At 36.6% G+C, this 12,538-nt stretch overlaps 2 protein-coding genes across 2 annotated transcripts in view; both read left to right on the top strand.

The window, feature by feature from the left end:
- Positions 1-204: 204 nt before the first annotated feature.
- psmd12 (proteasome 26S subunit, non-ATPase 12) lies at positions 205-7,025 on the top strand. Its single transcript, XM_004539200.5, has 11 exons — positions 205-430; positions 820-879; positions 1,309-1,437; positions 1,882-1,989; positions 2,359-2,463; positions 2,648-2,797; positions 2,960-3,094; positions 4,024-4,136; positions 5,485-5,659; positions 6,289-6,366; positions 6,504-7,025. Exons 1-11 carry the CDS (start codon positions 323-325, stop codon positions 6,711-6,713), a joined length of 1,371 nt encoding a protein of 456 aa, XP_004539257.1. The 5' UTR covers positions 205-322; the 3' UTR covers positions 6,714-7,025.
- Positions 7,026-9,453: 2,428 nt separating this feature from the next.
- Positions 9,454-12,538, top strand: part of helz (helicase with zinc finger) — a 50,615-nt gene continuing 47,530 nt past the window's right edge. Inside the window, exon 1 of the mRNA XM_004539199.6 lies at positions 9,454-9,545. The gene's annotated coding sequence lies outside the window, so the exon portion shown is untranslated. The remainder of the gene's footprint in view (positions 9,546-12,538) is intronic.

The raw sequence follows: 12,538 nt of genomic DNA, 5'->3' as shown, positions 1-12,538 counted from the left end.
ATTCTGTCTCTGTAACTAACATAAATAGATTCGTATCCATTCTTCTGAACTTTAGTCAAAGACTAAAAGATTCCACTCAACGTCAGACTCTTTAAATTATTTAACTATAAACTTACTGACCAACGATCAGGGAAAATCAGGATTTTACCAGGTCTGCCTGACAAATACCGGGGTCCATAGTCGGTCCTTCAGGCGCCTCGGACAGAAGTTTAGTTCTCGACTTTGATTGGTCGCTTTCGCAGCATCGTTCGTTTGACAAGTAAAACAGTGGTCCGCAGGAAAAGAAAGCTCCGTGCGCTATCTTCATTTGTACACTGCAAAGATGTCTGAGGAGCGATCTGAAAGATCCGATGGGAGGATTGTCAAGATGGAGATCGACTACAGTTCAACTGTAGACCAGCGTCTCCCGGAATGTGAAAAAATGGCTAAAGTAAGCGGGTTGTAAAAGAGGCCAGCGCCGGCTGAGTCATGGTGCAGCGAGATCAGTGTTAGCATTCAGACTAGCATCTAGCGTTACTGGCTTTGTCTGGATAGCTCTTATGACCAAATATACAGTAAATATACTTTACTTTGTAATTTGAGGATTTTTTTACTTCCATAAACTTCCAGTGTACTCTGTTTACACACACACGCAGGTATTTATTTGTTATTATACTCGCTAGCATGCTAGTATTCTTAGCGTTAGCTAAAACTTTAGCTAGTTTGCCAACCTGGAAAAGTGACTTAAACATTTTGCTGGTACAAAAGCAGGACTTACCTGTTGTCAGCTTACAGCAATAAATATATCTGACACTGTATTTGTGCATTCTTCTGTCGCAGGAGGGCAAGTTGCAGGAAGCTATCGAGAGCTTGTTATCATTGGAGAAGCAAACCAGAACAGTAAGTCGATGTACACTGTTGCAATTTGTGTTCTTGACCATTTAGCTGCAGAAATACATCTAAGAACTCGGGTCCGATGTGACAGTAACATAAATAATATAAATTGAGATTAAAACACATTCTTAAGTTAAAGTTGTTTTTCCATTCTCAAACTATTTGTAGATGTCCGATTCAGACCCAGTCTTTAATAGGTGCAGCTGATCATAGGAGTGTAAACGAATGGACACGGTTAACCAGAGAACAGTGTCGCATAATTCTCTTTGCAAAGTCTTTTTTGTAAAACAGTAAAACTGAAAGATGTGTTGATGAAATAAGAAATTAATTTTTCATGATTGCAATGTATATTGGTTAACATGTATTTTTTTATTGTTGTTTTTGGTTTGTTTGCTTGTTTGTTTGTTTTTTAATCTGCCTTTAACCTTTGTGCAGGCATCAGACATGGTATCAACCTCCAGAATCCTTGTGGCTGTGGTTCAGATGTGTTATGAAGCCAAGGACTGGGATGCACTCAATGAAAACATCATGCTACTCACCAAACGGAGGAGTCAGCTCAAACAGGTTACATACCTCTTTTGTCTTGATTCCTGTTTTGTATCAATTCTGTCCTAAAACATTCTTCTGAATCTACAGTCTTAATACAGAAACATTTTATCATGCTTATAAAGCCTTTTTTCAAATTGTATTACAATGTATAAATATATTGCTCAGTTACATGAGCAATCATAATTACTGGTCATGTAACTGTTTTTAATGAAAACATGCTGCAATGTTATCTATAGTGTAAGATCAGGATCTGTTTTGAAATGATTTCCTCTGAGGGGTAAAATGCTAAATACACTTTTTTGGAAAGTACCACTCCGACAAAATTTAGTCATGACAAGTCCTTAAATTCAGAGCTCTTTTAATAAGCTTAACTTAATAACCCACAACCATTCTTTGAAAGTTAATACAACCTGAATCTGTTAGTTGTTTTTGTTTATTTGTTTGTTTTTCCTCTATTAGGCTGTTGCCAAAATGGTCCAAGAATGCTACAAGTATGTGGATGCTGTGACTGATCTCACCATCAAGCTGAGGCTAATCGACACACTTCGCACTGTGACAGCTGGAAAGGTCTGGAATATATGTGATTTAATGTTGATATCTGAAAATTTGTATAGATTTGGAAAGCTATCAAAGAAGTTACAGCTAAATAATGAGAGATTAGGCTAGCTTAAGCATTGCAGGTTGAATACGGTCACAGTTACCTAAAATCTGAAAGGTGAATTTTTTTTGTAATCAATGAAATTCTTGAAAAATTCAGTTCAGTGAAAAACGGAATGAAAAATTCTTTTTTTTTTTTTTTCACATGCCTAAACTTCCAATCACAAATTAATGTGGTCTGGTTTACACACAACTATTTTGCAAATGTCTGTTGTCTGTTGAAGGCAGGTCATAGTAACTATTTGCTTAACTAACACTCTAAATTTGTCCACGTCACAGATCTATGTGGAGATCGAGCGTGCCAGGCTAACAAAGACCTTAGCTAATATCAAGGAGCAAAATGGAGAGGTCAAAGAGGCAGCTGCCATTCTTCAAGAATTACAGGTAAGGAACAGATGGTTTCAATTTTATACCTTCAAGATGACGAGGTCTGTGCAGTAGTTGTTGTTTCCTTATTGCTGTTGGGTGTATGGGGGAGATTTTATAATTTGTATGACTATAGTTTAAAAATACATAGATTAAGATTAAATAAATATTCCCATTCATTACTCACGCATGTTCTGATCAGGTGGAGACATATGGCTCAATGGAGAAAAAGGAGAAGGTGGAGTTTATATTGGAACAGATGAGGCTTTGCATTGCTGTCAAGGATTACATTCGTACCCAGATCATCAGCAAGAAGATAAACACCAAGTTTTTCCAAGAGGAGGGCACAGAGGTATGAAACAGACCAGGAACTGGGAATTAATTAATTAAAGATGGCAATGACATATATTTTAATGTATTTTCATGGGTGGCATCTGTACCCTCTTGTATCAGTTTGGTAGGTTTTAGCTTCAAGGGCTGACCTAATCAAACTTTTTTCTCATGAACAACTCAGGAGCAGAAGTTGAAGTACTACAACCTGATGATTCAGGTGGACCAGCATGAGGGCTCCTACCTGTCCATCTGCAAACACTACAGGGCCATTTATGATACCCCTTGCATCTTGGAGGACAGCAGCAAGTGGCAACAGGTGTGTATATGTGTATGTATGTGTGTGTGTGTGTGTGTGTGTATATGTGTGTATGTATATATATATATATATATATATATATATATATATATATATTTACTGTCAAGAGTATAAAGGTTGTTTTAACGGATGTTTAACTTTGTGATTAGCAAATTCAGCTTGCTGACTTGTTTACAAATAATGACAGGGGTTTCCTGTAGAAAATGATACTGGGTTTTTTTGTGGTTTTGTTGTTTTTTGTAATATTTGCAGGTCTTAAAGTGAGATAAATACAACCTCAGATGAGCAATAACAGATGACGTATTGCATCATGTAATTATTTAACAAAAGTTAGTGTGTGTGTGTCTGGGGAGGGGGCACAAAACCCAGTACACGCACCCCAGTACGCCCTAAGATTCAATGGGTAGTAGAACTACTTTTGACAGGAATAACTTGAAGTAATAGTTTCTGTATAACTCAGTCTCTCACAGTGTTGTGGAGGAATCTCAGCCCCCAAAACTGCTTCAGATCACTAAGCTTTGTGGGCATTTGTTTATACACAGCTCTCTTAAGGTCACCCTGCAGCATTTTAATCTGGACTGGACTTTGACTGGGCCATTGCAACACTTTGGCTGAAAAAAAAAAAAAGCGTCAATCTGTTATAGATTTGCTGGTGTCCTTGGAATCATTGTCCAGCAAACCATCCACCATTAAAGAGGTGATCGTGCTTGCTGATGATCAGTTAATCAAGTGTATTTGATTAACCTGACTAAATGTGTCCTAAAGTATTGGAGGGAGACGTTCTCTTAGTCCTGTTACTGAAATCTGTATTTATGTGTAACAGTTAATTAGGTCTTTTTTGTTTTTCCTTTTTTTTTTTTTTTTTTCTTCCTGTATGTCTAGTTTGCTCGTTGCTTGTTGAGTGCTGCAGCTACTTTTTTGTCTTTCAGGCCCTGAAGAGTGTGGTGCTCTATGTGATTCTTTCACCCTATGAGAACGAGCAGTCAGACCTTGTGCACAGAATCAGTGGAGACAAGAAACTGGAAGAAATCCCGAAATACAAGTGAGAAATAATTTTTGCTTCTTTTGGTGCTGCTGTACTCTAAAAAAGTAAGCTACAGATGTGTTGTGGCTAGATAATAGAAAAATACAAAGAAAACACAATATATGTTACAGTATAATGTAGCTTGCTACCTTTTCTCAATTACTATATGAATCTTTGTGGACAGTCCCACACACAGTGGGTATTTGCTATTTTAGCGAAGTTGCTAAATGTTTTTATCTCAAGAAAATGCTAAAAACTATTTAAAAATGTTGCTGTTTGCTGATGATGGTAATATTTTCTGCTCTGGTGATGATTTGCTGGCTTCACCTTATTTAAGCTATTGTGCAGAGGTCTGGGGCAATAACTACAAAAGTACATCACATCCACTGTTATTGTTTATTTATTTATTTATTTTAAAGGCAGTAATGATCATTTACAATTCAGGTTACAAGGACTTTATAAATTGACTATTTTTAAAGATTAAATGATTAAAATTTGTAGATCTTGTGAAATTCTGGACAGCACTTTTTTTTTTTTTTTTTAAGAGCAAAACATAATCAGCTACCAGGAAATATTCAAAGCATTTTTTCTGAGAGAATGAAGTTATAATTTAAGGGGTTTTTGCAACTTCAAAACGGAAGGTGTATACTACCAGGAAAAGTTCTAGTTTGAGTGTGTGGAGTCAGACAGTTAAAGGTTGAATCAGTGTCCAAACATGAAGCAGGTCAAAAAGAGAGGTATGGTATGGATATGGTCCTCAAGAGATGTAAAGAAGGGGACAATGTTGAATTTCAGTGAATGTCTCTGGTTGTTACTTTGTGCTTATTTGGATTTTGTAATTAACATTCCCTAAGTGGAGTTACTTGGCTTTCATGTGCAGATGTGAACTTATGGAGTTGTAAATATAAGATGATCAGATTATTATTTTGTGTATTTCATTTTGTTTATATTCTGTGTTATTGGAAGTGTTTATAATGTTGTTGTTGTTGTTGTTGTTGTTGAGGTTTATAACAATAATTAAGTTGGTTAAATAGTATCTTATGAAGGAAGAATGTGATTAAATAAGTGTGCACTTCTTCCCACTTATTTCAGATAAGTAAACTGAGTCAAAAAAAGAGGAGCAGTATTGTACTGTGTTTTGCTTCATTTTTCTTCTTTTGCCGTTGTTTTCCTACATAATTACGTAATCAAACAATCCAAACAAATCAACAAAACAATTCAAGGCAGTACTTTTTCGTAAGCTACTTGGGAGAGCTAACCACAGCAATGTTCACATATGTTGATACTGGGTGTGTACTCTCCGTAGCAAGGTGTAGATACAAGTTTTATTGGGAGGGATTGTTAATAAATATTCTTCTTGTCCCAGGGACCTTCTGAAACAGTTCACTACCATGGAGTTAATGCGCTGGGCCTCCTTGGTGGAGGATTATGGGAAAGAGCTGAGAGACGGATCACCCAACAGCCCTGCAACAGATGTCTTCTCTTATACAGAGGAAGGGGAGAAAAGGTGGAAGGACCTGAAGAATAGAGTGGTCGAGCATGTAAGTCCTATTGTCGAGAGCAGGGGCTTCTCACTTGGAGTTTGAACACACAACTGTGACACTTTGTTAGACTTGTTTTAGTTTTGACGGTTTTCTGAGTGCTTTCTTAGTTTTAAACTTGTCAGTGGGTGACATGTTTTCCCCTCGTTTTTTACTAAAGTAAAGTAGTTGGCAGGACCATTCAAAACCTTTTTTTCTTATAATGAGCAAGAGACTGAGTTCAATTTAAATAGATACAAGGACTAATCCCAGAAGGTTGATTCTCTTCATCTGGACGTAGCGTTTTCAGTGGGAGAAACATTTTGTCAGTCATCCAAGTGACTTCTTCAGTCTCAGCTGACTGCAGGTTTCCCCAGCCTTATAAACACTACATTTGCACAATGACTGAATTTAACCCACTGAATGAACAATGGGCTGTGAGGTCAGTTCCTTGATCATTAATATGTAATAGGACTAAATGGAACACAATTGGACATACAATAGAAATACGATGGAGGCAACTGAGATAAAGATGACTCTGAAGCTTTATGCAGATTGAGTGGATAAACTGTCTGGCTCTTATATTTAGGTACATTGTATGTGCACTGATAACCGTGATATGATTTTCACGTGTTTTCTGCTGTCCCCAGAACATCCGAATAATGGCCAAATATTACACGAGAATCACAATGAAAAGGATGGCTAACCTTCTTGACCTCTCTGTTGATGTAAGTAAAACAATATAGCTAAATAACTCATTTAAATGTAGTTTTTGAGTGTAACTCGGAACTGCCGAGTTACACTCAAAAACTATAAATAAGAGGCACTAACCCAGGTCTCTCTCTCTCGTTAAATACTTTATCAGGAGTCGGAGGAGTTCCTCTCCAGCCTAGTTGTAAACAAGACCATCTACGCCAAGGTTGACCGGCTGGCTGGCATCATCAACTTTCAGCGGCCCAAAGACCCCAATGACCTGCTCAACGACTGGTCACACAAACTCAACTCACTTATGTCTCTGGTCAACAAGACCACACATCTCATTGCCAAGGAGGAAATGATTCATAATCTGCAGTGAAATGTTTATGTTTTGATTCATATTTTGTTTTTCCCTCTGTGGAAATGTTTTTGACTACACAGTATAATGGCAGCCTGTGAAAGCAATCTAATTCCAATGTGATAGAATTAGCAAAAAAAAGTCTTCAACACACATGAACATGCAAACACTTATCCTTTGCATCTCACTCTGGACTGGATATTCAAAGTGTTACACATTGCCATTTGATGTAATATATACAGTAGTTTAGCCTCTGTTTCTTTATAAAAACCTGGTTTTCAATGTACATCTAGCAATGTAAACAATAAACTTCTGACATTTGGTTAACAGTTATATATGTAGGTGTTATTGTAGCCTGACTTACATTGATTCTATTATGACAAACCATGAAAACATGAGTGCATAGTAGGTGATAAAAGGATTAATGTGAAAAACACCAAGGGCGTACAGCGCACAAAGTTCAATGAATAATATGTGCCGATGCTTTAATTACAATGGGTTATCCAGATTGCAGATCCCTCTCTTCACTTTGATTTTAATCTCCACGGGGCCCAAAATGAAATGTTTGACACATTCATACACCACATAAAAAGATTTTTTCCACCAGCAGATATATTGACAAAGAAATTGTTGGCATCCAGTTGTGCACCAGTAAACACCACAGTAGGCATTTTGAGTGGTAATAGCACAAAAGCACAGGTAGAACTAATGACATTAAATGTGGCTCGGGATAATAAAATGTCAGGGGTGCCATAACAATGAGCTAGCATGCATAATAGCAGAATACTGGAACTTCTTATTTGAATGGAAAACTGCTTTTAATCATAGCAATTACCTCTGTGCTTTACTTACTATGTGTATGTGCCCTCATTTCTTGGCTTATGAGTGCGGAAAATACAATTTTAACTAGCTCAATTATATTTTCCCTCTTTTTTTATGTCCACAATGTAATGTGGCAAGTCAACATAAAGATTCAAATGTTATTATTGTGGATATTTTCAATACATCACAGTTTAATCTTACACACACCACTTATTGTTGTGTGTGTGGTCATTTCGGGTTTTTTAAATATGTTCTATGAAGCAAATGGATTAATTTTGGTCACCTCGAGGACTTGATTGGATTTATTAGAAACACCTCATCTGTGTCACAAAATCGGCTCATATCATTGTACATCCCTGAGAGTTATAAAAGGCTTGACTGGATGGATGAGGAAAAATACCTTTAGGTTAAGGGAAGATAAGTGACGTTCCTAAAATGTCATAAACTCAAAATGCTTTTTAGTTTTATACTAAATTTTTTAGTTTAATAAACATAATTTGATGCAGATTTCTTTTTTAAACCGTAATGCTACATTTCAGATTTTATATTTTCAGACATCCATCCATCCATCCATTCGCTTCCGCTTATCCTTTTCAGGGTCGCGGGGGGCGCTGGAGCCTATCCCAGCTATTTTCAGACATATAGGAGTCAATCCTACAGTTGTAGAACATTGTCTGTCCCACTCATGAATTTGAAAATATCTATAAGATATTAAAACATGCATTTGGGGGTTAATTATATCTGTCCTGGGACAAAATGTAAACCTAGTTGTTGATAAAGTGGTTCCAAAATTATTATTTAAAATATAAAATAACTCTTGAGAAACCCCTCCCCCAAAAGAAAATGGCATTTTTCTCTTATCACAACTTCTTAATATCCGAATTGCATGTCAAATACAACAATTAAAATGTTATAAACGCACTTTTTTGTTTTCATTTTGTTGGCATGTGTGTTACAATTGTTAAACAACTTTTTAAAACACCAACATACTTTAAAGAAGAGTGATTGTATCCCAGGTCATTTGTTCAACTATGCCCATTTAGCCTGGAAAAGGAAAAGATAAAGTAGTTAGAAGGCGACAAAAAAGAAGTAATAAAGTAATATGAACAAGTCCTGTGATAATATTATGGATAGTCCAAAGGTCAGTTCTCTTTGGCAAATTTTGTATTTTTCCAATCTTTTCTGACTAGACTGTGTCACTCTAACCAATGCAGCACTGTTACCTGTATTACAAAAAGAAGATAAATTAATTTTGGTGTTTCCTTCCTTTTTTAAATATATATATTCACAATCATTCATGACTGTTGCAGTCCATTATGTTACTCAATTCAATATATACTCAATATATATAGAGATATATCTCTATATATATATGTGTGTGTGTGTGTGTGTGTGTGTGTGTGTGTGATAAACTTTCTAAATATATTAAAAGTATATAAAATATTCTCATTATTATTATTATTAAATGTGTGAACAGTGTATTTGAGATAAATACTGAAATTAAATGAAAACGTTGGGGAACGTAGATTTCAAAAGTTGCTTAAATGAATATAAATTAAGTCTTAAGAATGTATATTATATGCTATAAAATATGCTTTTTCATATTCCAGAGTATTGGTGTGAGCTGTACCAAGCATAGCACACAGCAACTTAAATGTCACATAAAAGTGTACTTTTGATACCTGAGGTGGACAAATCTATATTTTTGATGTTTTTTTTAATGTGTTTTTCTTAGAAACATAACAGAGAATTATGAAATAAAAGACCAGTTTTAAAAAACGATTCCTAAATTGTGCTTTAACTGCAGAATGACCCGTAGACTAACTTTACTTGAATTTTAGTCCCACGTGTGTGCTTACAAGGAATAAAACGAACTACTATGACAAAAAGGATGCTTGTCATCACGGGCCATATAGACGCGCACGCAAACACACGTTTCGGTCCCCTCAACCTTCAGATCTGTACATCCCACTATGCTTTGCGATGACGGTCTGACAAGTGGATCCAAGATGGCGTAGAAAGTAAAGCTAGGTAAGTGTTGACTTCCCATTTTCAGCCCTTTCAGTTGTCTTTTTCATCTCAAAGGCACTGCCACGAAACCCCACCATAAATCATTAGGATAATGGCGAATGCTTTGAGTTTATGCACGAATAACAACACGATGTCATACCAGTTATATGCGTCCAAACACCGTGGCAAAATCACAGGCCCGAACCCGTTTTGTTTCGGCGAACCTAGCTAGCTAGCCCGCTAACATTAACAAACCAGACAGCCATTCTTGTTGTGAGCTTCCCAGTTTGGTTCCAAGAAAGGCCGTGTTTTGGCTAGCAGGCTAACTGCTAGCTACGCATACTCTATTTAGTGGCAACACTGTGTGCCCTGTGCAAAGGCGAGCGATAAGTTGACCAACACTTTGAGTGGGGACATTTTTTTTTGTTTTTTTGTTTTTTTGCAAGGCTTTGTGACGCTGCCGTCATCGCTCTTACTTGCAGCAGTCATGACAAGTTTTCTGGACAAACAATAGCTATAACTAACTACTGAAAGGCAGATCATGTCCACTCCAGTGTATTTGGTATTTAGTGTATGCACTCTTGCTGCCTCCTGCCAGTTAAGCTCAGGGAAATAAGTTTTTACAGCCGTATTTTGCACACGTTGCTGCTGACGATACTGTCAAGCCAAATAACGTTATCTGAGGACAACGGAGACAGTCGCGGTTGCTCTACAACTATTTTCCGTTATAAATATTAGCGTTTTCTTCCACTGTATATTGTAATCGTGGAGTCCCACGACTGAACACGAAAAATAAGACAGCTTCCCACCCGCTGCATCCCGCCAAACTATTTTTCGTTGCACCAGTGAAGTGCCAAGCACTAATATTAGGTAACGGATATCCCCACAGTAACAAATAGGGCTGTGAATCGCTACATTGGTTTTAAACTAACCCTACTTGATCGTAGCAAGCACTGTGTTAATATCAGTCGTGCATCTCTTTTGTTTTTTTGTCTACAATTCTGTTGTTCATCTTCCCATAAGCCATCATTCTCTGGTCAAGCAACTTTTAACTCTCAACTACTTTTGGATGATTACATGTTTTTTCCTTAGTCTTAAGACTATTTTAATTATTATATTTGCAGAAAATTGTTTTACAAATACAAACAGCTACTTTAAATTCAAATCCTAGAAGTTATTTTAAGATTTTCTGACATTGTGGATGAACCATTTTTATGCAAAATGCTCCAGACAATGTGTGATGACGAGGTGTGGCAAAATTGGTTAGTTTCATGTCTGCATGATGACAAAAAACTAGTTATACTAATCAAAAATGCATCTGTATTTTTTTTATTTTATTTTATTTTTAAAGGAAGCGTTCACACCACGAGTTCACTTTTTGAAGATCAGCAGACCTATAATGTGTCATATTCCTAAATGAAAAGGCAAAGAATTAGCTGCTTATGGTCCCCTCCCTGCTTGGTTAGCTTATTTTTTTCCGACTCATGGAATATCTGTCCAGGCCAATGGTGACGATTGTGGTATTTTTAGCGTTAAAATTAATATAAGTGCAATGACTGCATTATTTGCTTCACATGTGCTTTTTGCGACAGTGAAAAAAATCCTTCAAATACATTATTGTGTGTCATGTGTATTACCATGTACTGCACATAAGCTGAAAGACTTGTCTCTCTATGGTCCTAAGAGACATGTTGAGCCAGAGCAGCTATTACTAACGTAGCTGTATGTTAGTAGATGTTGAAGAAGTGTCTCAAACACTGTTACAGGGTTAACAGACTCCCCCACTGCACCCACCGCCTCTTGCATGATTGATTTTGATTTTGAAAATATTTTTTTAACAATGTGTGAAATGTCAAATCCTTTTGTTTAATGTCTTCATCATGCGATGCAGGTATAAATTGCAATTTCACAGCTAGCATATAGTAATTTGGTGCCTCCTCTCTCTCTTTCAAGGACACCCTGTTCCAAATATGCCTAAAATTACTGTGCTGTAGGTGACAGCTTCCCTGTTCCTCTGAGGTAGTCAGAATCAAAATCTAAATTCCATACTGTGGTGAGTGCTTGGATTGAAATTGAGCATCAGCTAACTGTTGAAACTCCGTTTGCTTTGCACATAGCTATAATAGGGGCTTTTAGTGTAGTATTTTTGTGACAAAAGCTCTTTATCTGCCTTCCTGAGATAAGTTGCAGTTCTGGTGTTGAAACCAGCGTGGTTGGAAACCGGGCCAGAAGTTGCTAGGCTGTTATCCAAGGCTAAGCATTTGAGGTTTTGGCGTTTGACAGGAGTTCACAGTGTACCCTCCCTATCCTGGAAAAAAAAAGCCACTTTCTTGTTTCTTACATGTTGTTGTATAAGATATTAATTAGAAGTTGCTAGAAAAGCTACTGGTAACAGCCCCCTCCCACTCCAAAAGACAAAAAAAAAACAACACCCAGAACACGAGTACATTCATGGCTCAGTACATTTTTATTACAGCAGATGAAACTAAACAAAAGATATACTTTGAAACGTTAACCTTTTGTTCAAGTTTTGCATACTGTGAAAAAAGGTTTAGTAAATGAAGCTAATATGATTGCAACATATTTTTATGTATGTTTGTAAAAATATCGTGTTAAAAATTAAACGCTAGTGGTGCCACTTGAGTTTGAATATTTGTACAAAGCACAGTTGGTCTTTTTGTCCACACTGAGGAAACAGTGATTACCACTAGATGAAAGCAATGTTGGTCTTTACATTCAGTGTGACCTTTAGGATTTGGAATTGATAATTGGTTTTGGATGGTTACCAAATTGTCTAGATCATTTGAATCATGTGTCTCTGAACCTATGAATTTCCGTTATCTGTGCTATTATGTTTTCTCACAGTTAACACAGGGGCCTTTGTACTTCGGAATCAATCACATATGAGGCTTTTTGAACTCCTTATTCTATACTATGTTTATATTTATTGATAATAAATCCACATTGATTTAGAAAATGTAGAAAACTTCCTATTCCTATTTTTTTTTTTTTTC

This window comes from Maylandia zebra, linkage group LG6 (genome assembly GCF_041146795.1).
Source record: "Maylandia zebra isolate NMK-2024a linkage group LG6, Mzebra_GT3a, whole genome shotgun sequence".
Taxonomy (NCBI): Eukaryota; Metazoa; Chordata; class Actinopteri; order Cichliformes; family Cichlidae; genus Maylandia; species Maylandia zebra.
The sequence above is the reverse complement of the archived record's forward strand: the minus strand, read 5'-3'. Positions and strand labels throughout refer to the sequence as shown.

Coding starts and splice junctions, on each gene's coding strand:
- psmd12 (XM_004539200.5), top strand. CDS start 323: ATGTCTGAGGAGCGATCTGAAAGATCCGATGGGAGGATTGTCAAGATG. Junction 2,798..2,959: donor TCCAAGAGGAGGGCACAGAG/GTATGAAACAGA, acceptor TGAACAACTCAG/GAGCAGAAGTTGAAGTACTA. Junction 3,095..4,023: donor ACAGCAGCAAGTGGCAACAG/GTGTGTATATGT, acceptor TTTGTCTTTCAG/GCCCTGAAGAGTGTGGTGCT.